This window comes from Halichoerus grypus, chromosome 6 (assembly GCF_964656455.1).
Source record: "Halichoerus grypus chromosome 6, mHalGry1.hap1.1, whole genome shotgun sequence".
Taxonomy (NCBI): Eukaryota; Metazoa; Chordata; class Mammalia; order Carnivora; family Phocidae; genus Halichoerus; species Halichoerus grypus.
Genome location: NC_135717.1, coordinates 63,405,526 through 63,433,021, shown reverse-complemented (window position 1 = coordinate 63,433,021; position 27,496 = coordinate 63,405,526). Strand labels below are relative to the sequence as shown.

General features: G+C 44.6%; 1 protein-coding gene across 12 annotated transcripts in view; it reads right to left on the bottom strand.

Moving 5' to 3' along the window:
• The window catches only part of KIAA1217 (KIAA1217 ortholog), a 719,758-nt gene that overhangs the window by 259,642 nt on the left and 432,620 nt on the right, over nucleotides 1–27,496 (bottom strand). For 7 of the 12 annotated variants that reach the window (XM_078075245.1, XM_078075247.1, XM_078075246.1 and 4 more), the window contains exon 5: nucleotides 13,477–13,760. In XM_078075245.1, coding sequence (XP_077931371.1) covers nucleotides 13,477–13,760 — 284 coding nt within the window. Of the gene's footprint in view, nucleotides 1–13,476; nucleotides 13,761–22,327; nucleotides 22,642–27,496 lie in introns of those variants that run through there. The other 5 variants (XM_036072686.2, XM_036072687.2, XM_036072696.2 and 2 more) reach the window with 4 other exon arrangements.

Below are 27,496 nucleotides of genomic sequence, written 5' to 3'. Positions count from 1 at the left end.
TAAAATAAGCAATCGTTACCTCATTTAAATCTCATGACAAAAGATGATATAAGAATGGTTATTAGCCCCATTTAATGAATGGAGAAAGGGAGCCTCAAGAGTTCAAGTAATCTGAGTAAGTTTACACGCCTACTAAGTGTGGGAGTGTCCATTTGAATCCAGGCAGGCAGACCCAAGATCAGAATCCAAAACACATGTGCCTAACTGCTAGGCACTGTCATCCTGGTTTAATAAAATTTAGCATCCTGATGGTTAATTAGCGTCCTAAAATCCTAACTAACCTAAGCCATGCTAAGAGGATTTTTTTTTAGTAGACTGACCTGAAGGTACATATTGGACCACAAAGGGTAGACAGAGACCTTCTGCAGATCCTCCCAGATACACCGGCTGGGCGCTGGAAGGGTCCAGACTGGGTGGCTCATCAACACAGCAGCATTGGTAGAGAGATGCATTTATTTAGCTTCAGGCTGTGTGGAGGACTGCCCAGAGCAGAATTAATGGACCACAACTTGTCGACCCCAGGACAAACAGACCACTAGCACGCAGATAAGGCTAATGAAACAGCAGACTCTCAAGAAGGATCTGCAACCTAAAGCTCTGGTCTAAAGAAAAACTGACAAATATTAAAAAGAAAAAAAATCAAGTGCCCATTTCACAAGTCAAGCACAGACTGGATGCATCACCAAAAGAATAAGGGCACTTTGATTTCTGAATGAAACAATGAAGACCAAGTGCAGTAATTCCCTAAAGCTTGAACTTTGGCTCTATTTTTGTTTGTAGTCATTGTTTGCTTTAGAAATTACCCATCCACATTTGGTCAGCTTTTGCTACGGTGCTGGTTAATTTCATGTGTCAGCCTGGCTAGGTTGTGGGTACCCAGCTGTTTGGTCAAACACCTGTCTGAATGTTGCTGTGGAGGTATTTCTTTTAGATGTCATTAACATTTAAATCAGCAGGCTCTGAGTCAGCACACTCTGACCAGAGTGTGGGTGGGCCTCATTCAATCAGTTGAGGGCCTTAAGAACAAAAACTGAGAGTCCCCGAAAAAAAATCTGCCTCAAGACCATAACATAGAAACCCCGCCCTAGTTTCCAGCCTGCAGATCAGATCTTGGACTCAAGGCTGCAACATCAACTCTTCCCTGAATTTCCAGGCTGATGGCCCGGCCCTACAGACTTCAGACTTACCAATTCCCACAATTGTGTAAACCAATTCTTTAAAGTAAACTAAAAGTCTCTCTCTCACTCCTGCTCTTGCTCTTTCCAACCTATTGGTTCTGTTTCTCTGGACAGCCCCAACTAACAGACCAGGTAACGCCAATACGTATCTCCAGTCTTCTCCTACCTCCATATTGTTGTCTGACACTCATTTTTACTTGGAGCCCCCACTGTCATTTCAAATACTGCTTGTCAAGACTGAAACTTGAGTAACTGTTTAGATTTTACTGAGCATTAACTGAAACATACTTGCTGTCGAATTAAGATGAAGAAATATAATCCAGTTCACTGAGTATTACACTAAATACCAATGGACTGAATTCCTCCATTAAGAGACAAATAAATTGGGCTAAAAAAAGCAAAACCAACTTATATGTAATTTCTAATCAACATACTCATTAATAAAGAAAACTTGAAAATACATGAGTAAGACATACCAGACAAATGCAAACAAACATAGAGCAAAAGTGACAATATTAATAATATGAGAAGTTAAAAAAAACACTAAATGGAATACAGAGGTCATTTGGTAGTGTAAAAAGACAATTTATGAAAAAGGAATGATCATCATAAATTTGTTTGCAACAAATAAAACGACTAAAAAACTATAAAGAAAAATTCTTAGGAATGCAAGAACAGGACAAAAATATGTTGATAGTGAGAGACTTTGTGATACTTTCTTTAAAACTGAACAGCGCTGGGGCACCTGGGTTAAGCATCTGCCTTCAGCTCAGGTCATGATCCCAGGGTCCTGGGATCAAGCCCCGCTCCCTCCCCCTGCTTGTGTACTCTCTCTCTCTCTCACAAATAAAATCATAAAAAAAAGGAAAGGAAGAAGGAACAAAGTTGGGGGGGGAGGCACAGAGGGAAGACAAAGGACCCCAACGATGGAATCAGTCAGGAGTAATGACAGCGCGTAGAGCCCGTTCGTGTCTCCAGACCACACGCTATCCCCGCACCACCGCATCCACATGGTCCTCTCCCTTCAGCATCCTGGTGTTGTTTAAGATCGGTGACTGCCCCAGCTGTGACCTCAGGAAGTGCTCGCATATTCCATTAACCCAAAAATACTCCTTGAGTTATGACACCAACTAACTGCAGTAAGCTGCGTCCGTCCCCACGATGTCAAAATCAACGCCTCGGTTCAAAGTCCCAGGCGACAGCCCCTGAACGTGACCCCCTGTTCACGACCCACCTCCGCGCCTGCACAGCGGTTGTTGCATACACCTCGGATTAGGGGAAGGAAGAGGAAAGGACACGCCTGACAAAACAAAGATGCCAGGAGGGGAATGCAAAAGGACACTGGTGCTAACCTCTGAGAGCATTTCAAAAGGAAGACCCTACAGAATTTTGATGGAAAACCCACTGAGCTCCACACCAGATTTTTTTCCTCCAAGTTCCATCCCTATCAGCTGATCCCAACAGTTAACACCGCGGTGCCCCTTTCCACTCACTCCTCTTGCGACAATGACTCATGTGCTTCCGTGGCCGTCCACTAGTCTTTGAGTAGTTCCACAGAGACGGACAGATGACACAGAGAGCTTAGTGACTTGCTCAAGGTCCGGGTGCAGGGAGGAACTAAGTGAGTACGTGGGGTGCTCACTGGGTATCCTCGCCTTTCCCACTACCCCAGCTGCAGCCCTTTGTACCTTCGTCCCTTTCCAATCAGTCACCAAGTCCTTCCCATTCTTCTTCTTCTTTTTTTTTTGTAAGATTTTATTTATTTATTTATTTGACAGAGAGACACAGCGAGCACAAGGAGAGGGAGAGGGAGAAGCAAATGCCCCGCTGAGCAGAGTCCACCAGCGTGGGGCTCGATCCCAGGACCCCGGGACCATGACAGGAGCTGAAGGCAGACAGATGCTTAACCGACTGAGTCACCCAGGCACCCACCCCTCATTCGCATTCTTCTTTCGAATATCTGAGGGGGCATCCTTCAATGCTGGCTGAGCTCCATTCCCGAAGCCACTACCCTGGGCCTCAGCCCTGCGTCCTGGACTCGGCAACCACTTCCAGGCTGGTACCCAGGCTCTTCCTCGTAGTCCCTCCTACACAGCACTGAGCAGCTAGCTAGCCTTTGACTTTGCTGTTACTCTGCTTCTGAACTCAAGCCTACAAGGCTGCTCTGCGTCTGCCAGTCCAAGCTCTCTGCTGACTTTCAAGGTCCAACACAACCTAGCCTTCCTCCACCTGACGTCACTGGTCACTGACCTCCCCCTCCTCCGAATGACACTGCCACCTCACTTCCCCTGGCCGGCCCACTGATTCACAAGGGACCCTATCCTTGTCTCCACATTGCCTGTCCCCCCTCCTCCATCACAATGCATCCATGGCTTCATCCTATTCATTCAAATCATAATCCATCAGTAGCCTCGCTGAACACTTACTGTGACCTGGGCAACGAGGAAATAGATCATCAGGACAAGTCTCCTGCCTCCAGGAGACCTCTATCTTTCCAAGAGACACCATTTGAATTTTGATCTCCATGTGAGATCTTCCCTCTCTGCTCTCCCAATGCTCTGGGCTCCAGCAAGATGCTTCTTCCTCTTCTTCAAGATTTTATTTATTTATTTTGAGAGCGAGAGAGTGAAAGCTAGAGTGGGGGGGGGGGGGCAAAGGGAGAGGGAAAAGTGGACTCCCCACCGAGCAGGGAGTTGGACGCTGGGCTCGATCCCAGGATCCTGAATCCCAGGATCCTGAAATCGTACAGGAGCCGAAGACAGATGCTTAACTAAAGGAGCCACCCAGGCTCCCCTGAACTCCAGCAAGGTTCTGAGGTACATACTGCCATTTCCTAGTGTGTCTCACAAAAGAAGAGTCCCCAGAACAATAATTCTGTGGCCAAATAGGCTTGGGAAGCATTACACTTTTCATTCCTCACCCACCTGCTCCCAAATCTCCAAGTGAGATTTACAATGCCTTATTTAGCATATTAAAAGATCTGATTGGCCCTACAGTGTAGAAATTCATTTAACTTTGGTTAACCAAAAATATCCCCAAATCAGAAACCCTCTCTCCATTTTCCAACCAGCTACTAACAGCCTGGGGACCTAGGATTCCACGGAGCATATTTTTACAAAATGCTGGTCTAGATCATTGCCAGTTAGAACGGACCCTGTTTCATGCTGCCCTAATGGGTACGGCCCTCATTTCTCAGTGATAAGGCTCTCCTTAATGAAAAGGGCTTTGACAGGCATTCCACAGCTGCTCTCTATTTGATAGGATGTATCATCTCATGTAATCCTCACCACAATAGTATTGTTGGGCTCATTTCTGCGGTTACGAAAAAGCCTCCGGAAAACAGATGATTCACCTACACTCCACAGCTAAGAGTGTCCCAGCATATAAAAAACTCAGTTATATCGGAACCCAAAGTTGGTACTCTTCCCACTAAACAGATGTATCCTTGGCTGGCCAGGTATTGTGCACTCTATACATATTGCCTGATGTCGAGCTCATAGTGTCGGTCGATGATAAACTACCATCCGATTGAATTAATGCAAGAAAACACCTGCAGGAAGGATGATTAATGGCAAAGACGTAAGCTTGAATCGTGAGAAGCGGAAGGACAATTTAGACACTTGCAATCTGAGTTCTGCATCAATGTCCTGGACTGAATCGCACTGGTCTTTTTTGGATTCCTCAATCCTGAAAATTTCCATCTAATCAGGTGGCAGTTTTCTTCGGTTCTGCTGATCCAGATGTCTCCTGCCACCGCATAGCTACACTTTGGTTTCTGACTCCCTTTGCTGTCCACCTACTCCCAGACACTCCTTAACAGGTTTTCCAGCAGAATTTTATTTTGATTTTTTTTCAGAGCTCCTCTTAATATAGCACTGTTCTCCTGCTCTTCCATAATACTAATTAAAATGAAAGCTAATGCAGAGGTTGGTGGCACCCAATTAAACATGGATCAAAAGCCATGTGTTATGAATGATCCCCATTTAGGATTCTTTTTCTCTTTTTCTGTATCCTCTATGATTAATGTCAACTTCAAGTCAATTCTGCAAGTAAACTGCAACCCCTTGAATTTAGTCTTTTTGATCACGGAGTGCCCCCCGCCAACAAGATGTCCTACTATGTAATATTCCAAATCTTCGGAAACGCACCTCCCTCCCCTTTAAGACACAAATTCAAAATATCAGATCTCTGGGAAACATTTCCAGCTAGCTCCTTCATCTGGTCCCTTGAGTAACATCATCTGTTAAGTATTAGACCGTTCTTTCTGCTTATTTTTTTCCCATTGTTTTTCATCACGCCCAAATTCAGATGACTATTGTTTCTGATCCTATTCTGACTTCTCTTAGACGTAGTGAAGATTTGGAACTTCTGAGGACGATTTTTTTATACCGATTCTTTCAATCTTATCATGGTCTTTATTCACAGACTCTAGCATTTCATTAAACACACACTCACAGATACACTAATATAAATCCTCTAAAGGCAACTTGCAACTTTCTTACTACGCCATGATCCTTCCATTCGGAGGTGTGGCTCTCCCAGTAGTAACATCTTCTCAACATTTACGTGGCACAGATCCTTATCACCATTTACCTCATTGTTTCTTTGGTGCCAAACGCCTTTTCTTCCTGGAATTACTGAAGAACAATCTAATTAGGAGGCAGGCATTTCAGCCATTCTAGGATCACCACCAAATGTCATATACTTCCTGCCACTGGGCCAAACTGGTCCCCCCATTCTAGTCCTTCCCCATCTTCCTCAACATTTTATATAAATGTCCTTCAGTTCTGCCATTCATCAGAGAGATGGTGTGACCTGCAGGTAAAAAGCAAGACCCCCCCCCGCCGCCGGCCAGATCACAGGATTTAAATCCCAGCACTGCCACACTGACGTGCTGTGTCACCTTGAACAAGAGCTAACTACACTGTGCCTCAGTTTCCCATTCTGTTGAGGAGGGTTAATATCGCCTGCCCTGCTGCGCTGTTGGGAGGATGAAACACGCCAATATGTGCAAAGAGCAATAGTGTCACAGTTTTAGCTAATGCCAATAATATGTTCTCCTTGCAGCCTTTTCCACTTTTTCACCACTATAAATAGTGCTTGAGCAAACAGTGCTAAAGAAATGCTGAACATCTAGCTAACACTCTCCACGTTCACGGCCATCTGCGTAAGGGCATTTCTGCCCCCATCCTACTGTGGCTTGTTGTGAGTACTTGCTCCGTATATATTTTATCAGATTTCTTAATTGCCAAGAAATTATTTCCTTTCCCTTAAGGTTTAGGCAAGAAATTTGTCTGTAAATGCATACTCCGTCATTGGTTCAAACAGCTAACTGGTTCTTGCTACTGAACGTGGCTATACTGTCACCATTTTCCTTTTGGGATCAGAATAAATTAATAGCTCTAAAGAGGAATTTCTTAGCTAGGTCCATTACTTTAGGATAATCTATAAATCTTTCATTTATGTATTTACCTATTTACCAAACATGTATAATTGTTAAAACCTGCCCCCTCTACAACTTTAGCCTCCTATCCACACGTTCACCATGGCCGAAGGCTTCCACTAACGACGGTCTATGGTCTTAGTGCACCTTTAATTCTAATTCCCCTCACTTTCCAGCCTTCACTGACACACATATCCATGAAAGTAGATGCATATTTGGGAATTTTGAACATTTCACCTACATAGGGTGATTGGGTTAGAACAAATGTGATAGAAAAAACGAGCTGAAAACGAGCAAGGGAGGAATCAGCAGAGGCAGCTCGCACCCTCGTCTCTGGTTTGTGACATCCAATGCCCTCTCCACAAAAATATGTTACTTGCTTTGCCCTAAAAGTGTGTCACCCTCACTCTTCGGTTTGTGGCATTCAATGGCTGTGGGGCACACAACAAAGCCCTTTATTTTATTTTTTTTTAAAGATTTATTTATTTTGGGGGGGGAGGGGCAGAGAGAGAATCTCAAGCAGACTCCCCACTAAGCACTCAGCCCGACTCGGGGCTCAATCTCACGACCCCGAGACCACGACCCAAGCTGAAACCAAGAGTCAGCCACTTAACCAACTGAGCCACCCAGGTGCCCCAGCAAAGCCCTTTAAAACACAGGCCTTCTGTGACTGGATGTGTTGTGATCTGGTAATCATTGTCTCCTCTCTTCTACTAACTTCTGTCTTCCATCTGGAAAGCTTCGCTTGTGCAAGGTGAGGTCAAGATCATACGAACTATCGGTAGCAAACCTTCAGTCAACTCTGCTTCTACTTTCTACATTCTGTCTACACTGGGCCTCCACAAAGACATTCCCTAGTCTCCCAAAGCCATTCCATGGGTCGTGATCATTTCCTTGCTTCACTCAAGATGGAGTATGTTTCCCTCTCGCTTTCCACTGTTAATACCCTTAACTTTTTTTTCAGTGACTTTTGAGGGAACAGGAGTAAGAATGCCTTTATACTACCAACTTGAGGTAGTGTTTGCTTCCTGAGTGTTTGATTCTTAAGACCTGCTCTTCTGATTCCAAATGGAGTTAAGACTTCTCTTGTTCTCTGTCTTGAACTGGGTAATTTTCCGTGATTCTTGATAAAATCAAGGCTATACCTTCTGAAAAGGAGATGTCAGTCACAAGAACAGACAATGTTGAGTCTGACTCCAAGCCTACAGTTCCAAATTCCATAGAACAACAAGTTTTCTTGGAAGTTGTTAAAAAGATGAGTAGAGTGAACCAGAACTTGGGGTATTTATGAATAAACAGACTGATAAATATTTTCCTTATTTTCATTTTCACAATTGGTGGCATATATTTCAGCACCAGACGCCCTGGACTGTGGTAGATAATGGTAAGTGGGGCCAAATGAGCCAGGTACTGAGAAAACACCTCCAGTGTTATTTGCAAACAAGCACAAAGGCGAGGCTGGTTGATGAGGAGGCACCAAGGATCCCTGAGGGGCACTGAGACAGCACGACAGCCCTGGCCTGAGGGAAGACCTCCCAGCCTTACTGACCCCATATCAGATAGTTTTATTGTTCACGTTCTTATCTCCTTATTTGAGCCCTCCACAATGTTTTGTCAAAGGGAAATCTACCTTCACCTCTTGCTTACTCACCGTATTGAATGGAAGAACACAGTAAACTTTCAAGTTAAAACGTATTACTCTTTCCTCCTCAAGTTCCACCACATTAGATTTAAGACTACACACAAACGAATTGTGACCACAAAGCAGGTACTATAGAAATTCTATGTGTAACTGGAAATAAAAATTGAAATATTATTTCCAGAAAGGTTTCTGAGACTAGGAGTGGAAAGCTGGTTTCTGTCGGTGACAGCTAGACGGACGTTTGTCTGTTAGTGAAGACATACAAGAAGAGCTTTTCCAAATTGTGTAGTTACACAGTGACCATGACTGAGAGCTTGCTGAACTAAAGGCCTTTCTGAACTCAGAGCTACTTCAAAAAAGTAACTGCCTTTCAATGTAAAATATATACAACAATCTATTTTCTATGATTATCTCATATGCTCTGGAATTGAGTAAGATTTATCTTTTTAATTTTTATTATTTTTTAAAGATTTATTTGAGAGAGAGCGAGTGTGTGTGTGTGTGTGTGTGTATGCTTTTGCTGGGGGGAAGGGCAGAGGGAGAGGCAAAGAGAATCCTAGCAGCCTCCTCGCTGAGCACGGAGCTGAAACAGGCTCAAACCTGAGCCAAAACCAAGAGGCGGATGCTCAACCAATTGCCACCCAAGCACCCCAAGATTTATCTTTTTTAAAGAAATGGTGACGGAATGTCTCTACTGCTTGACCTACTGTAATCTATGTAATTTTGTTACTAAAACTTTAGAAAAATTAAAGGTGGAGGAAACAAACACCAAAGTCAGTAACAAATAGAAAGACCACAGACTGGAGGAACTGTGACCTTGGCTCAAATGCCACCATTTGACTTGAGGGAAATTACTTATCTTGTCTTAGCTTCTTAGGCTCAGTCTCTTCTAACTTCCCAAATTGCAAATGATCTCTTAATTCTTGGATTCTCCACCCGTCTTTATCACTCAAATGGTACCTATCACATTCTAATTGTATTAGAAATACATTGTCTCACTCATCATTCATTCATTCATTCATTCAAAACAAACTGATCATGCTTCATTTAGGTTGCATACTGCCTTAAATGCTGACTTCACAAAAGTAATTAAAACAGGGTTCTTGCCCTCCAAAGGCATATTCTATATGGGAAAGAGAAACACAAAGAGAAGTACAATAAAAAGCATGATTAGATACTACAATATAGGTACTGCAAGATGTTATGACCAACTCAGAAGGTGTAACATTTGGGCCAGATCTTGAAAGATCAGTATCTGTACATGAATGCCTTATTTCTTTTACTGACTTGATGTCAGGGACCACGCCTCAACATGCTTTTACCATGGTAGGTGCCAAAGAAATATATATGGGATGAGTAAGTGAAAGAAGTCCAAATTTTAACCTTTTAATGACAGAAACATACAAATACGTTTCAGAAATATAATAAAATTATGCTCTGACAATGGAAAAAATAATCATCGGGTATTCAAATACGTGTTGGTAAAAATGTAAAATGAATTTAAATACTAGTCTGCAAAGAAGAACCGCTGAGACTCTTCTTTTGAAATACCATAAACCAGAATACTGTAATGCTGGGAGCTGCCACTGAAACAGTAAGAGGATCCATCACTTTCTCTCTCGGTACTCTGTGATATTGGTGTTACTGTCCTTTGACAAATGAGGGAACTGGAACAGAAGCCATTAGCTCCAATCATACAATTAGCCCATGGTGGAGGCTGGATTCCTTTCCAGCCCTGCCTAGCCTCATTGTCAAACACCTAGCTGCTAGGTGATGTAGCTTCATACTTTGATTGCCCCACACAAGCATCAACTTTGGGGGGTCAGTACCATTACAGCTCCTACTATTCAGATAAGCATCATGCTGCAATAAAGGTCATCTGCATTTTTAAAAGACAGTAGAAGGGAGTTAAGGAAACCTCTTTTCAGTAATTCAGACTGGAGAAAATTCTTGACTGACTTACTTTCAAAGGCTCAAATACAAGTTTTCAACCATGACTCTCCCAGTGCTTGAACTCAGATTTTGAAATGTAAAGTATGCTCTAAATTTTTCTTTGGTTTAATCCCAAGGGATTGGAATCTAGATTCCCTTAGTACCCAGATAGTTCATGTGAAATGCTAGATGCAGCACAGTTACCATCTTACTCTTACACTGCCCCAGCGGCATTCTTTTCATTAAGGCCACTTCTCTGGGAGGCAGCCAGGAAAACAGCCACCAGAAGAGTATGTGGTATTAAGAACCTCAATATTAGATTAAAGTGGTCGGACCTGTCTATTTGAATTCCTCCTTATGGCTGGTCATACGATCTTCCTGCAAAGGAAGCCTAGAATAATCTACTTTAAGGTCAGGGAGGAACAAAGGGTGTCCTGGAGAAGACAGCAAAGAGGAAACAGACACTAGGAGAAAAAGAATGGAAAAGCCAGAAGATGAAGGGCCGTCCATAGGAATTTCCCAAACCATTAACTGCCTGAGCTTATCTCTGATGTTCACAATGCTGATTAGGGCTCATCTGCGGCACAACAATGGAAGGAACAAACGTAAACACAAATCCACGCATCAGAATCTCTCCCCCTTTAAATGGTCAGCTTGGAATATCCAAGAGTTCATCCTGAATTACCCAGTAAAGGGACAGCTGACCAGCCATGGTCAGAAGACACCTGTGGCGGAGATGTATGTGATAGGAGATCAGAGGTTGAGGCCACTAAGCCACAGTCATTATTCCCTGTCATCTGATCCCATGCACCCTTCAGGTTATATTTAGGCTCCCCATGTGAGAGTTTTAGCCAAAGCCATCATCACGGCAGTAGCAATAATTATGAGCTCACGAATAATAACCATAATGATAATAACTAAAATATTTTTAACATGGAAAATATACCATTTTGAAGTACTAATTTCTCAATTTCTCAACAAAATGAATATATTTCTCACTTTAAAAAAATACATTCTCCCTCCTCGTTCAACACACTATCAATGTCCTAACCTCCTTTACCCTCACCCCTGCCCCCCCCCACACACACACACCCTCACCATGTCCCTTACACCCCATGTACAGACTGTTGGGGAGGAAAAAATTTCCCTTTACCCTTCCAAGTTTTTTGGCTGGTAAATTGATATAAGGCATATTAACATGGAAAAAACAAAGTTAATTATGTACGTATGGGAGCCCCATAAGAATATGAGACCCAAGGACATGAGGGTCAGTTATATGCCATCCTGAGCTAAGGGATGGGGTAGGGGCTTGGGGCTTCAAAGGGGAGGAGGGTGATTCACAGGACAGTAAGAAGAGATGTTCGATAATTAGATGTTTGCCCTGCTGTACAGATATGTCTTTCAGAGAAAAAGTAATCTCCGGTAATAGCTTTTTTTTTGAACCAGGCACACTATCTAAATTATTTTAGGTCATAACAACTTTATCCTCGATTATTATGCTTTTCCTGGTAACCTCCCATAACTGACTCCCACCCCCAACATCTTTTGTCTTTAGCTGAACATGGTATTTAAGGTGATGGCTTTGGCCATTCTGGGGAGTTACTCAGTTTTCCTGGGTCTCTCCCATGTATACTCAGGAGGTATACATATTATTAAACTTTTGTTTGTTTTTCTCCTGTTAATCTGTCTTATACCAATTTAATTATTAGATGAGTCATAGAAAAGTAGAAGGAATTTTTTTTTCACCATACTATCTGTTCTATAGGCGATGATCAACTTACAGAGCTGTGGGATAAACAAGGGTTCTGAACTCAGACTTAACCAGATTCAAATTCCAACGTTTCCTTAGAAAACTGCGTGATTGTAACTATTCTAAGTTTGAGTTTCCTCCATCTGAACCACTTTGGATAAAGTATGGTGCCTCATAAAAACATGACACACGACTTATATAGATACTGACCCTACTAACAACTAAAAAATAGGGATATTTTTATATATGTCAATTATATCTTAATAAAACTGTGGGACAAAAGTTAAGTAAGTAAGTAAATAAATAAAATAGGGTGTATTTCTATATACACTTGAAACGAAAACAGTCATCCTTTTCTTAATTACTAAAGAATTTACCTGCTGTACATCAACCAGGATTCCTGGTTCTTCTCTCCTCTTCTGGGTCTGCTGCCTTTTGGTAATGTGAACAAAAAGCCAACATACAGTCCATAAAGCTCATTTTATATTTTTAGGCACTCTAATAAAGATTTCAGAGAAGAGAAGGTTGAATTTAAATGCATAAAATGAGACGGAGGATGAAGGAGAAGTTCAAACTATTCAGGCTAATGCCAATTTCCATTTCCACGGATGACCAAAAGCTGAGTTAGTTAGACATCACTTTTGTAGCCAGTCAACTGGCAAGTCATCTGACTTAAAACACTGAATGTGCCTCTCTACCTGGAGTGTGGAAATCAGTAATAGCCCGCCCTCTTCCCCGACCACATCTATTCCCGAGTGGGCTCTGTTTCCTTTACCATGTTCTCCATCCTCAAAGGTCAATCTGATAACATGCCCATGAGGGCTACAGAGGAGGCCTCCCATCCCGTGACCCCCAAACTGCACTGTCTGCTAAAAAGTCACTGAACACAGCCGAGAAACAAAAACATCCCAAGCCACAGTTGGGTGATAATATGTATAGCTGTCAAGATAACCTGAGAAAACAGGTAGCTAATGGCAGCAGAAAGCCAAGAATGCAAAAGGGAAACATCTGTGATTAAAAGAAAAAAAGAGAGAGAGCAAAAACAGAACCCTAATGTCAGCTTCCTAAGGAAAAGGCATTTACCATAAGTCTATCCCTCTGTGCTCCACTTTACCCTGAAAATGTATTGATGTATGTATGTATCCATGCATTCATTCACTGTGCTAAGCACTCAAGTGCTATCTGAGTGCACAGTAATTGATCCTAGGCTTCACTCGGGAAAGTAATACCCCTCACTGCTTGCACGTCAGATGTATTTGTGGTTGAACATCGGGACACTCCTTTTGGGGGAACTGCATGCTCTCTGGGTCTCTCCTCTCTGACATTCCGACAAAGAGAACTGAGCTTTCAGGTCAAACCTTTTACTGCAGGCTGCCTTCTCCTTCCAAGGCCCAAAAGAAATCTGGAACAACCCAAAGGCAGGCACAATCCACTCAACTATTTCTTCCCCTTTGAACATCCGGTCACTTTGCTTTCCCTCGTATTCATTTCAGAATGAGCTGTGCACAGTGAAATGGCGACATGTTCCTACCTGGTCTCTCAGCCTCTCTTGGTGGCCCATGATTGCGGTAGCATGATGTGGGTATTTCTGCTTCAGATGTTCCAGGAAAGCTTCTCTCTTCCTGTCCATCTCAGACGTTTGCATTCCCAGGATTTCTTTGGAACTTCGGGGCCCACCTAGAGTGTGTCTCCTTGGGATATTGCGGGAAGACCTGGAAACTGAAACACGGCTGTTTCCATTAGAAAGGCGCTCCTTGGTTCTGCGGCATTCTGCATCTTCTAATGACGTTACATGTAGATTGCTTTTTCCTTGTTCTGAAAGACAAAAAGAACAAAATACAGTTCACAATTAATGATCTCACTAGAATCTCATTTACAGAACACCAAGAGGGTTTGTGGCGGTGGTGAATGTGTAAGTGTAACCTAACAGATTTTTTTTTTTTTTTAGGCAAGAAGGGAACAAAAAATCAACAATCAAAGGAAATACGAAAAATCGCACTAAAAGGAAAAGTTGCAGAAAAAAGTGAGCTATTTCTGACTTTTTCCCTGAGGTTATTCAAAACGAGAACATGTGGTCAGACTAGTTTGCAGGCAACTGGGTTACCCCTTACCTTCATCTGTAATTATAGAAAAGTTAACTCCAGTGGTTCTGATTATTTCTTTATTTTTAATTACAATTTCATGCTGGTAACAGGACCTTTATATTTCTACAATCTGAAGGTGGTTTCTGAGACACTTATTTCATCCCAGAGGCCAAAAATAGCTATTATAATCACTGACATGTGAGCCGCCTAAAAATTCCAGCCCCCCCCCCGCCATTAGAATAAAGCAAGCAAGCATTAGACTATTATTAAATTAATATTATCATCAGGTAAGAATGGAGGGGATGTGAAGGCTTAGACACATTTTATGTGAAGTGGACTTTAAAACACACAGTGAAAAGGGAAGAGATAATGATATGTGTGGACGGCCTTGGCCTAGACCCTTGGCCTTGACCCTGCCTCTGACCTGGCCTTTAAGGGACAAGTTGATTTCTACCTAGAAGGGAGCAAGTGAGCCAGGCAATGACAGTGTTTCACCTGCAAGACCTGGATAGGGAATCTCTACTCATTCTCAATGGTTGGCAAATGGGGTGTCAGGTTTACATATTCCAGTTAACTGAAAAAAAGGCAATTACTTCTTAAAAACCGAGAATAGAAAGAGAATGTTATGAACATTCAGATTCTCTTCATGAGGAATAGTTCTTACATCTTACACAGATGCAGGCAGAACAGAGTGTCCCTGTTCACTGAATTCCCGGGGAAAAGCACTGAGTGGGGGTCTCGGGAGTTCTGCCTTTCACCCTAGACTTAGATCTCTCTCAGCCTCACTGTCTTCATTAATAAAATGAGGATGGTGATCTAATAATAGGTATGCAGAGTCTTCTAGCTCTAAATCCTTTAAAATCTACTCTAACTTATTTTTTAAAGAAGTTTCCAAGAAGTACTCATTTGCTAACTATGTATCCTGAAAAGTTATGTGCAGAAAAAGAGATCCAGTATTTGAAAGTTCTAGATTGGAGTCTCAGATAGAGAAACAAGACTTTACACCAGCGATATCCAGAGTGTCCAGTTTATGCATAAAGTAGCTCATCTAAGGGCAACGCCACCAACGCATGCCCCACCTCACTGTCTAGAAACGTCTCTCTATAGAACTCTAGGTACAACACGCTTTGGTTAGGCATAGAAAACATTTTAAACTCAGGCTGGTTTTCCATCCCTAGAAGAGTGTTCTGGGAATAATTCTTCTTGTTTACTCTTCACTTCTCATTACATTGCTAATTATAGCATCTCCATCAGACACCAATGAGGAAAGGGAGGAAAAAATAGCCAAATTGGTTAATTCTCCTACTTTTCATTAGTTTCAGCAGTAAATTTAGAAGGGGAAGAAGATGAAACCATTGATTAAAAAGATATTGAGGGATTAACTGTATCCTTTATTTAGGTTGCCTTCTCATTATGTGGACTCACAGGACGGCTACCTTTTTTTTGTGGTGTCTTCTTGAATAAAACAGAGTAACAGGATCCGCTCAATGAAGCTAGATGCAAAAGATGCCATATGTCAGGCTGGTAAATACGCATGCAATCTGGTTTAGCTTTAGCTTTTGGAGCGCGTATGTGTGCACATGAGTCTTATATTAGCCAAAAACTTGTTGTATACTTGATATAACACTGTTGACTTTTATACAGATTTTTACGGTTTCTTTTGACATCATTAACATATTTTTAAAATTATCCAGGACAGCTAGATTAATTAGCAGGGTTGAATCTCTGGAAAGGTCACTCCTTCACACGGGTGTATGTACACACAGACCTCCAGATGGCGCCTCTCATACCAGCAGGGGCAGAAAGTTCCATTCTGCCTTGCTCTGCCACACAAACTCACAGGAACTATTTTGTTTCATCCAAGGATCCTCAGAATAGGTCAAGGCAGCCAGAACAGTAGCCCCGTGGAGACTGAAAAGAGTTTTCCACTTTCTTCCTTCAGATAAATTGGGAAAGGAACAGGAGGGGGAGGGGTGGCGTTCAGAGTCCATCTTCTGTCACCATTCACCTTTGAGCAGCTCCGACTTGCTGACTCTCTAAACCCCTATTTTTTTTTTTAAGGTTTTATTTATTTATTTGAGATAGAGAGAGAGCATGAGAGGGGGGAGGGTCAGAAGGAGAAGCAGACTCCCTGCTGAGCAGGGAGCCCGATGCGGGACTCGATCCCGGGACTCCAGGATCATGACCTGAGCCGAAGGCAGTCGCTTAACCAACTGAGCCACCCAGGGGCCCTAAACCCCTATTTTTTTCCTAACACTTTGCACTGGAAGGTCATGTCAACCTTACGGTTCTTTGCCGTTTTTTTCCTCTCTTGTGGATTCTTCTAAAATGTCTCCAGTTGCTTAACAAGGTTTAATGTGACTTGGAGGAAAGCAGCCAACAGCACCAATGGCTAATGCACCAATGACCAGATGCACCGTCCCTTGGCGGACATCCAGTCGCCGGTGGGGCTCACTCCTCTCCGTGTCTCACCTTCTTGCCCTCTACCGCCCTCAGCTATGGGCCCCATCTGTTTCCCATCCCACCACCAGGCACCTGCTCTGCCCTCACAGGCACCACCGACCACAACCCACCACCACTTTCCACATGAAGCCACTTGACCACGCATCTCAGTCACTGGAGCCTTCTACTCAGGGATGCTCAGCTCCTGGGAGCTGCCAACTCCCGAGCAGGAAGTAGAGGGGACAATTCCACCATTCCAGTCATTCGGGGAGAATGTGACCTCTCAGCTGAGGAGACCAACTAAGCAGGGATAGAAACAAACAAGGGAACCAGGCAAAGGACACTCAGTCACAGTTCCACAGCCGTGGAGCCAGAGATCCGAGTCCCGGCCGATTCTCATTACCCGCAATGCCATCAGCACAGAAATACAGCTCTATTTCTTGTCTGGAACGCGCCTGGGTGCTAACATTTAAGTATGGGTGTGTCTAGCGGCTTGCTATTCTGGGAATCCGTGTCAAACAAATAACGAAGCTGCAGCATGAAGACATGGCTTTCAGTTTCCCCTTCCTGCCGCTCCCAGCCTCTGCCCAGCCCAGGGCAACTCCTCCTTTGTAGCTGGTTCGCAGCAGGGCAAAGAGCAAAACAGGAGCTCCGCGCAGAGAACAGCCCCTCCGACATTCCCTGGAGCAGAAGTAGGGGTGAGGAGGGCAGAAGCGCCCCCGAGAGAGAATTTCAAAGGGCTTCCTGGCTGAGATGCAGCGAGTTATCCCGCAGGCAGGGGACCACGGGAGCTCCGATGGCTTCCGCTAGGTCCGCTGACTTCCAGCAAGGGGTCTGCAACCTTGCATGATTCGGACATTCCACGCCCGCTTTCTACCTGACAGCCAGCAACGACACTTCCGAGATTTTTACTCCTGAGCTAAGTCTAGGTTAGCCTCAGCCTCTTGGAGAAGGAGTCCCTCGCTTCCTTATAGTGGCTCCTGGTTAGCTATCTCTAAGGGGTAGCTTTTAAAATTGTGCCAAGTTCCTCTCTGGTCATAGGACCATTGTGAGGAGCTGCTGTTTTGTCTGGCTGTCTATTCGGACCTACCCTGGCAGTGACGCCATTCTGTCCTTCTGTATCTTCAAACCATAACGTCCTTCCACTGCACACACAGAAAGACTGTATTTTCCAGGATCCTTCATCCAGATGGGGCCTCGTACTAATTCCTCTGGTCACGCAAGTCAGGTGAGACACCTTTAGTCCCGGGCCCCCAGACTTCCTGAATAATCGTCCATGCTCTTTCTCTTTCGTCTTTGGCTCGTTGAATGCAATAGCTCCAGTGGAAGCTGCCAAAGCCTTGGGGAATGGGGTCCCCGAGTCAGCCTAAAGATGGGCCCCCAGGAGATCCACCTGGCCAGGAACGTCCGCATTCCACTGTGTTCAAAAAATTAACATTGACTGTGCTAAACCACAGATATTTCAGGGTTGTTACAATTAGCCTATCTGACTAATATATATCACATATTCTGCTGGGGACCCACAGGGTTCCTTGGTTGGCCAGTTCTCTTGTTAATATCCTACAGATCACCACCATACACGAACTGGCACAGAAATTGCAGCTGAAATCAGACCATGATAATGATTCACCTAAAAAGCCTGAAAAATTAAATAAGTGACAAAGAAGCTTTCTGGTATAGATTTTAGACAAAAGAGGAACAGTCCCTCTGCTCCCCCGAAAAGTATTCTCATCTCAAGTGTTGGTCAGATGATTCATTCATTCATTCTTGAAAATATGTATGAGTGCCAGCTCCGTACACTAAAAGGAGTTAGGAAATGTAATGAAATTGTGATCAAGATAGACATAATCTCCTTGCCTCCCAGAGGATCCACATTATAATTAGGGATGCAGACAACAAACAAATAATACGTAATAAGTGCTTGGGAGGATAAAACAGGTAAGGGGTAGAGACTGATGGGGCAGTTTTAGAGTTCCGAGCAAAGACTTGAGTATCGGGGACTCCCCAAGCTTGCGCTCCGTGGGGGCTGCCAATGCTATTTTTTTTTTTTTTGCAAGTTTAAGGTGTACAGTTTGATACATTTATATATTGCAAAATGATTACCACCCCCCCCCCCCGGCAAAGCAAATACTATCTTGAAACACTGGTGAATCAGGGGTTGGGGGAGGCAAGCAGGTGGACTGATTAACACTTGACCCGCCCAGGGGTTTCAAGAGCTTAAGGGCCTGAGGAAAAGCACACACCTCGGGGCTGCTGTGGGCTGATACATCCCAAGGAACACCCCAGGATCACTCTGAAAAGCCCCTGGCCTTCAAAGGGAGTGTCAAATTTTTAGACTGCAATTCAGCCAGTAACTACTGAGTGCCTACTCTGCACGGTGCACATCGAGGTACACAGTCACACTGTTGTTGATCTAAGCAGGCTGCCTATTCAGCCATGGAAGCCTCATTGATTAGAGCTATTCCTGAGGCAACCATATGCCCCAATTTGCCTGAACAGTTGTGCGTTACAACTGCTGTCCCAGCGAAATTATTTATAGGGTGCCTTTTCACTCTCAAAAGTGTCTCGGTCTAGACGGTAAGTTTACATGATCACCCAGGGGATCCTTATCTATAGTAGATTGGAAAACTCCAAGCCCTCGAGTGGGATCATTAGCCTTTTGTTCAAGAAATATTTATTGAGTGCTTTCTACGTGCCTGGTGCTCTGTTAGGTGCAGGGAATGTAAGGATGAAGAAGACCTGGTCTGCCCTGGCATACTATGCTGTAATTGAGCGAAACAGATACAGAAATGAATACCATCAAGAGTGCCAGGCTAGGAGTAGGCATGGGTTATTATGGGTGCTGTGAGCAGAGGCCTGGCCTCCCTGTATGGTCCTCATGCTGACCGAAGACCTGGAACGGAAGCCATCCTCCTTCACAGCCTTGCTTCACCCAGAACTCAATGGGACCCTACACATCTAACCTGAATACTTCTCACCCTTACAATCTCTCCAGCCACCCCTCCCAATCTCCCTGACCTCTAAATGCTCAAGTGCCCCAGAGCACCCCGTGACCTGTACACACAGACCCAATCCTAGCAGATCTGCCATAGACCCTAGACCTTTCTCCTCAATTCCAGTGGAGAATATCCATGCAGCACTCAGCATCCCCATTTAGATGTGAGATAAACATCTCCATCCTAATCTATCCAAAGGACTTCCTGTTCTCCTCCTCCATTTCCAAACCAGAAACACCCTCTCCCCTCAGCTGCACTCAAATGCTTTTCCATTTATGTAAATGGCGACTCCATTCCTCCAGCTAGGCAGACCAACATTTCTGAAATCATCTTTTGACTCCTTTTCTCTTATGTTCCACATTCAATCCCTCAGCAAATTCTTTTGGCTTTACTTTCATTATACATCTAGAACCTGTTGTCTTCTTATCACCACCTGTCCTACTACCCGCTGGTCCAAGCTTCTGTATGGTTTACTATAGAAGCCTCTGAAATGGCCCCCCTGCCCTTCCCCTACCCCCACTTGGGTTATTCTCAGTATAGCACCCAATATTTCCCTTTTATATGACAAGTCAGACAGGCTCCCTACCTCCTTTGAAAAAAAAAGCTAAAATCTCTGCCAGAGTCTCATAGCCCTGTGTGATCTGGCCTGGGATGACCTCTTAACCTCTTTTCTCCCATCCTTCTCCCATGTCCCTGCTGTTCTTCGAACAAGTTCTTGCCTATTCCCTCCCTTGCCTCTTTCAGATATTTATTCAAATATACACCAGTGAAGCTCTCCCTGATAACCCTATCTACAGGTTCACCCGCAACCATACGTACTCCCTGTTCCCTTTCCCTGCCTATAGTCTGATTTCCATTTAATAGAGTTGCTAGATAAAATATGAAATGCCCAGCTAAAACTGAGTTTCAAGTAAACAATGAATAATTTTAGCATAAGTATGTCCCAAATATTGCATGGGATATACTTACACACAAAAAAAATTTATTCGTTGCTTATCTGAAATTCAAATTTAACTGAGCATCTTGTATTTTTTTTTTTTTAAAGATTTTATTTATTTGACAGAGAGAGACACAGCGAGGGAGGGAACACAAGCAGGGGGAGTGGGAGGGGGAGAAGCAGGCTTCCCAGCTGAGCAGGGAGCCCGATGTGGGGCTCGATCCCAGAACCCTGGGATCATGTCCTGAGCCGAAGGCAGACGCTTAACGACTGAGCCACCCAGGCGCCCCCATCCTGTATTTTTATTTGCTAAATCTGGCAACACTCCATCTAACATGCTATATATTTTGCTTATCTGTTCATTGTCTCTCTCTCCCACCCCCTTCCCTCCAAACACGGCTCTTAGAACGTAAGTTCAATGAAGGCAAGTATTTTCCATCTACTTTGTTCACTGCTGGGTCCCCAGCAGCTAAAACAGTAACTACTACATTAACAGATGCTCAATATTCATTGAATGAGTAAGTAAATAAAGTGATCACACTCCGTCAGCCCAACTATCTTCAGCCTCTGAAGCATCTTTGATTTGCCGTGGTTGTTTGAAAGTTATTTCTTAAATTGGTCCCACTCTAATTGCTCCTCTAGATTCTGTGTCATTTATTTCAACAGAGGCCCAAAGACTGAATCCCTGCTGTAGGATCCTGTCCTATCAATTAAGGGAGGGAAGGAAGCCTTATCTCCCACCGGACCCCACCGACCAGGCGCCCTCAAGGAAGAGTGCTCTGTTTTAGAAGCACAAACACAGATACCTAGACTGATGGCTGTAAAATGGGGGATTCTCGGAGGTTTACTAAGCTAAGGTTTCCTGAGTTTCACCGGGCGGGGGAGTAAGGGGGGTAGGGGGGTTGGGGTGTTCTCTCTCTTGTAATTCCGTTTTCTTCAGTCTAGCTTAGTTTTGCATTTTCAGTGTGGATGAGTCATTTGTTACTTCCTTTTTGCCTTTTTAAAACACACACACCTTTTCCCCTGTGCATAATCCCTACTCCCACGCACAGCACTGCAGCCCCGCAAGCGCTTCTTTTAGTTCCTAACTGGCCCCTGGATGAACCTGGGGTAGGGTGGGCGGGGATGGTTTCGGATTGTGCGGGTTTCGGAACATGCTGCCTATATGATACCATATGATAGGCTCTGGCATCATAGACGTCAGAGACTGGAGAGCAGAGAAGTCCTTTCTCCACCCAACGCCACTGTGAAATTTCTTTGGAACAACATAAGCTTCTGGAAATTCCCTACGGAAAAGACAAGTCTATCACAAACACAATTAAAGGAAAACTGCCTAGAGAAAATTTACCAAAATTGTCTAACAACTCCCAACTTTTGAATTAAAGCATGCAGAGATCCACACGGTCCCATCTATCATCCGGATGTACCCGTGCTCCCCTGCTGTTCCGATCTGTAAAATGAAACATCCCTAAACTCTAATTTAACCCTAAAATTCCGCCAAACTTGCGAGCAGCATGCCTTTGCCTCATGGGATCCCCCATCCAATGAATGGGAATGCTGCCGTCCCAGAGACAGCTTCCCAGAAACAGCTCCTTTCTCCCACGGCTGGAGCAGCGAGTACGAAAAGCTGCTATTAGCGATCTGTATTTTGTCGCTGCCTAGAGACAGAACACATAAGGACTGCTCACTGTGCCACACATGGGGCATCCCCACGCCACTTCTTTGGCTGCTTAAGAAAAGCCTGCCTGAGATAAAGTCAGACCCAAGAGATCACAGCTCTCCACGCAGTTCTGAAAACGCACACCACCCCCCAAGAAATGCGCGTTCTCTCTGCCCTGCGCCGCGTCTCGGGTTCTAAGAAGCAGCCAGCGGCGAGGAGCCCGCGTAACTGTAACTCCATCTTTGAATGAGTCTGTTACTTACCCTGCTTCTGTCTGCCGTCTGCTGAGTGAGGAAGGCACGGCTCACATTTCGGGCTTTCATTTTCTTCCATTGTCCCTGCCTGCGGCACAAGCTCCTCGCTGCTCTTTAAACTTCAGAGCGCAGCTCGGAAAGCTCCCAGAAAGCGCCTGGAAGGGGGCCCGGGGGGTGGGGAGGAGGGGACCGTGCGAAACCCCACCCCAAACTATTCTCCACTCCCGTGCAAAGTCTCTCTCGCCCGAGAAAACTGCATTCCAGCGTCAGGCCGCCCCCCGGCCCTCCGGCCCTCCGTGCCTGCGTCCCCGCGTCCGCGCGCCCGCCCGCCGGACTGTCCCGGAGGAAGGCAGGGGCGGGGCGGGGGGGGAAGGCCGTGCTCCCCGAGCCGCCCGCTGCCCCTGCCCCTGCCCCGGGTCGACCCTGCGCCGCGCGCGCCCGAGGCCCCAACAGGTGATGGGCTTTCCGACCTAGGACCCAGACCGCCTGTTTGCACTGCTGCAAACCGCCCAGATTCCGCAGCCGGGGGAAGGAAAACATTTCACACAGGATCACCGGCAGGCACTGAACGCCGGGTCTCTGGTTTCTTTAATCTCAGACACAGAATGAGCCTCCCAAATAGGCTGATAGACGCATTACTAAACAGCCAACTGCTGAACATCGCAAATTTCGGAGAAATCCCTTAAAAAAAAAGAAAGAAAGAAAAACAAAGCGTGTATGCTGAATGTTGTTAAGTAAACACTTTCTGGCACTAACTGTTTAGAACCTGATTAACACATACAAAGAGGTTGTTTACTTTTCACACAATTGCAGTCACTTCAACTGAACTTTAAAAAGTTTGTGCTCATTTGCCTAGGCTTTGACTCCGCCCCTTTCCCCAACACACACACACACACACACACACACACACACACGTCACAAATCTGAAAAGTAAACTAGTAAAATCAACCTTCTGAAGTTCTCAAGTGAATTACTTTAAAATATCTGAAAGGCAATAAAATTGCTTTTCTTTGGATGGGCAGAGTGGCATCCAATATACTCATTCTCCTTTTAAACTATCTACAAATATTTATTTTGTTCTTTACCCAGTCCTTGAAAAACTGGCAAATTTCCCAGAAAGTGAAAATAGGAGGCACAATGTCCACACACACAAAAAAGGATGGGAAAATAATCTAAGCAACATTAGCTCTGCCATCCTAGCCATCTAACAGTAACACAATCACTAGTAGGAAAAGTGTGGTATTTTCATCTACAGCGGCCCCATCACTTAAAGGGAAAAAAAGAACAATGATTAGCCTGCTGACCATACCTTGACCCAGTTTAACCGGCCACTCGGGCAGGGTTTTAGATTAATTTAGATCAAGAATCTACCAGAACAATGGCTGGCCTATCCTCCAGATTCTGACCTTGAGTCACCTGTGTGTTTTGGCAGTGTGGGGGACATATTTTGGCCATTTAGGGCAAAACGATGTGGAAGCCCCTAAAGGACAAAGGATGTAGACCAAAAGGAAAATGACCACGCCAGAGAGTGAGCCAAACTCACTTCAGGAAGGGAAGAAGAGACCTTGAAACCCCTCAGAGGATTTTTCTTGAAATCCAGGAGGTGGTGAATCTTCTAGAAAGTTAAAGCCACACCTGGCAGCGTTCATACAGGCAGTTGAGTTGACAGAGCTCAAGGTCTCCGCGACTTTGCAACAGAATTACCTGGTAATCTTGCTTTAAGGAGGAACTAATATTACACAGTTTCTGTACTGGTTTCCCGCAGGCAAATGCCAGATGAATCTTGTTTTAACCTTACTGTTTTCTCAGATACAAAATGTTCAGGAAGGAGGGATCTGTGTTCAGGCCCCCAGGTCCAGATTATCCTGATCCTTGCGTAGCTGTTGTGTATCTGTCTGCAAATTATTAATGCCAGAAATGATTGGGGCGGGGGGAGGAGAGGGGGAGAGGGAGAGACACACTGCAGCCAGAGCTCAGGTCTAGACCACACGTCCCTGGGCTCTGACACTAACCTAACTTGCTCTCGTTCGAGAAGAGCCAATTCCTAGCAGCTCCTACCTGCCACTCGACACGGTATAGTGTCAAAAGCCCCAGGATGCAGGAGACAACAGCGTACTTTGAATGGCAGTCCGTAACAACCAACAGCACCCAGCCTGCTGGGAAGCCTTTCAATCCAGGCTGGAAAAAAAAAAATCCATTTTTAGACGTAGATTTTGCTTTCCTGGGGCTGTTTGGAAAGTGTGAGGGCAGCCCTTCAGGGCCCTGTTGATCCCCAAGTAGGCAAAAGAGGGGCCGCTTTCCCACCAGTTTTAAACTCTGGTTAGTTTCCAGGCGGCCCAAGGAAGCCCTTCTGCCCACCATGTGTTCGAGGGGCTGGGATCCTCCCCTCCCCCACCGGCAAGGCGGATGGCGGGCGGTGTAGATAGTCCTCCAAGCGAAACTCTTTGTGGAATGCACAAAAGAAAAAGGCATTACCAGTGAAGAGAATTAACATAAATCATTAAGGACCATGAAATCTAGACACATATTTATAGTAAATCATGTTCTCTTGAATAGTTAAACTTTCTGACCGTTCTATGGGGGAAGGCTTCTACCAGACTAGTTACTGGCCCTTTGTTCCTTCTCCTTGAGAACAAGAACTGAAAACAATTCGAGAAAACATTGTATTAATGCCTTGGCACTGGCTATTCTGTACATCTCTCTCCAGAGCACACAGACCTTACTAGGACCTGATTGTCAGCTGATTGTCAGCTTCTCTGAGAGGGGTCTCTAGAAAACACTAACTGTTTTCTGCAATCGCCGTAAGCTCAGTAACTCAGATCTTCATGAAAAATACTATTATTGTCATTGCTGTTACTGTGGAAATGTTCTTTCTGGAAGAAACCCTATTTGAACTGGAAGCACACCGTGCTTTTAGGTTTAATTTAATTTCTAGGTTTAAAAATTGCTATTACAAACCAGTCTGCCGACTGCCGTACTTTTGAAATTTGCTGTGATAGGCAGAAGGAAAGCGGGAGGAACTTGAAATGTTCCTGCAGTCGTACAGAGAGCTACAATAATGATACCAGGGGGCTAAATTTTCAACTCCATTTCTGTTAACCAGAGAAGGTGCAAGACTATTTATTGGTTAATGGCTCCATATGTTGGCAATTCATGCCTCAAAATGAGCTAACACACACACACAAAAAGTGTCATTTCAAAGGAAAGACAAGTGATGGAGATAAGGGGGGCAAATGGTGATTTTGCAGGCGGAGCTAACCTGTTACAGAACTGGACCACTACTGGTTTTGATAACGCAAGTTAGACAGCCGCCCTATGGGCATTCCTCACAAGGGTCAGAAACTATTGCATGTGACTTCTTAGCAGGCCTATTTAATTACAGCATGTCAATGTCCTTGATGTAAGCTCTTCAAGAGAGGAATTGCTAGCATCCAGCGTTCGTGGAATAGCGCTGATACGTTTCAAATTCTTTTTTATTTTAAACCCTATTAAGAACAAGAGCGCCTACCCTGATCGGACAATCAGGACACGAAAGAAATAATTCATGCTTGCGGAAGCCATAACATGTAATTTGCAAAGGCACTGGTAACTGAATGGAAAACGACACAAAGTCAGGTGAAAAACAAACCAAAAATGTTTCAACCCGAGCCCCCCAGGCTTTGATGTGTTGTTACACATCGCCTTTCCTAAGCAAACACTGCTGTGTGTCACCGTGGAGTTCAGAAGGAAAAGACTCTTGCAAATTGGGAAAACATTTGCTTAAATGGATGATCTGGTGAATGAAATGTAGGCTCTCCCATCCTACTCTTGCCAGCAACGTGTCAGCTGGAGAGGGCGACCTTATTCTTTAAATATAAACCAGAGCACTTGTGACAGGGAAAGGGGACACTATTCATAATCGCAACAGGACAAGATGCAGAAACCACGACTGTCCCTGGCTAGGCAGCACAGATGGTCACCTATGCGTGGCCCAGGATAAGCCCCATGTGCTCCTCAGGTTTCCAAATGCAAAATGAGCATAAGTAATGCTGTTCGAGGTTCCCTACGAGGAGCTTTAAGCATTAATTAAAGGTGTGAACCTCGTCCGAGCTGTTTCACAAGCACCATCCCCAATCTCACATCAGAGAATACAAATTCCACCATATGATATTCTGTATGATTCATCCATCCAAACAGAATTTTCCTTTCTGCGTTTAGGGCAAAGATCTCACAGATGTGACCAGAGAACCATTTATACCTCCGGCATTCTCTCCAGAGGGTAACCAATCTTCCTGATCTTACCGGAGTCCTTAAAACCCCAGCTGCTCTGAGGAGACTGGGCCAAACAAGGAAGAAGAAGTGAGTCGGCCGAAAGCCTCCCCCACTACTCCAGTCTGTTTCGATGTCTTGGAACTTTCTTCCCCTACCCCATAAAACTCTTCAGGCCGTTATAACTAGGAACTACCCTCGGATCCAATGTGTTAATGCTTTAAACGTATTTGCTTGCTTTTCAAGAGAATCCATTGATGTTCATTTTTATCGGGGTTTCTTTTATCTTTTTTAAGTTGGAAGATGCTGGAAAGCAAAGACCACGTCTGCCAAACAGTGTAGCCGGAACTGCAACGTGTGAAGCATGTCATGGAGAAACCAGCGCTCAGCTCTGACTTGGGTGGGCACTGCAGACCAAGTCTGGATCCCAGGTGGCAACTTTTAAGTGAAAATTGCAACTTGTATAGGTTCACCCCTTGCATCCCAGAGCTGGCTAAACCATGACATATTCTATTGAGTTCTTAAAGGCCCAGGGTGGAGCCCACGAAAATGTGAGCACTCCCACAGATACCAGCACCCTGCTTGTTCCTTGCTTTACCCAGTGGTGCTAGAGTGAACCCTTTCATTAGAGAGTATTTGGTGAGGCCTCACTGGGGAGGCATTTCCGGGCCTACTTCTGCCCTTGGGCTTCTCCACATGCCCTGCAAAGCTCTTGTGAGCTGTTGGGGGGAGCAGATACTATGGGGAACCAATCACAGAGCCAGAAAATTGGGATCAAATGTTAGCTTCTATTGCCCTCTCCCATTTTGCAGATGAGCAAACTGAGGCCCGGAGAGTTAACGCCAGTCAGCCTCCCTCGTCAGCCATCACTCTGTTGAATTTGTTTCATGCTTAGGATCTTCTGTACTCTTTTCTCACAACTACTCTAGG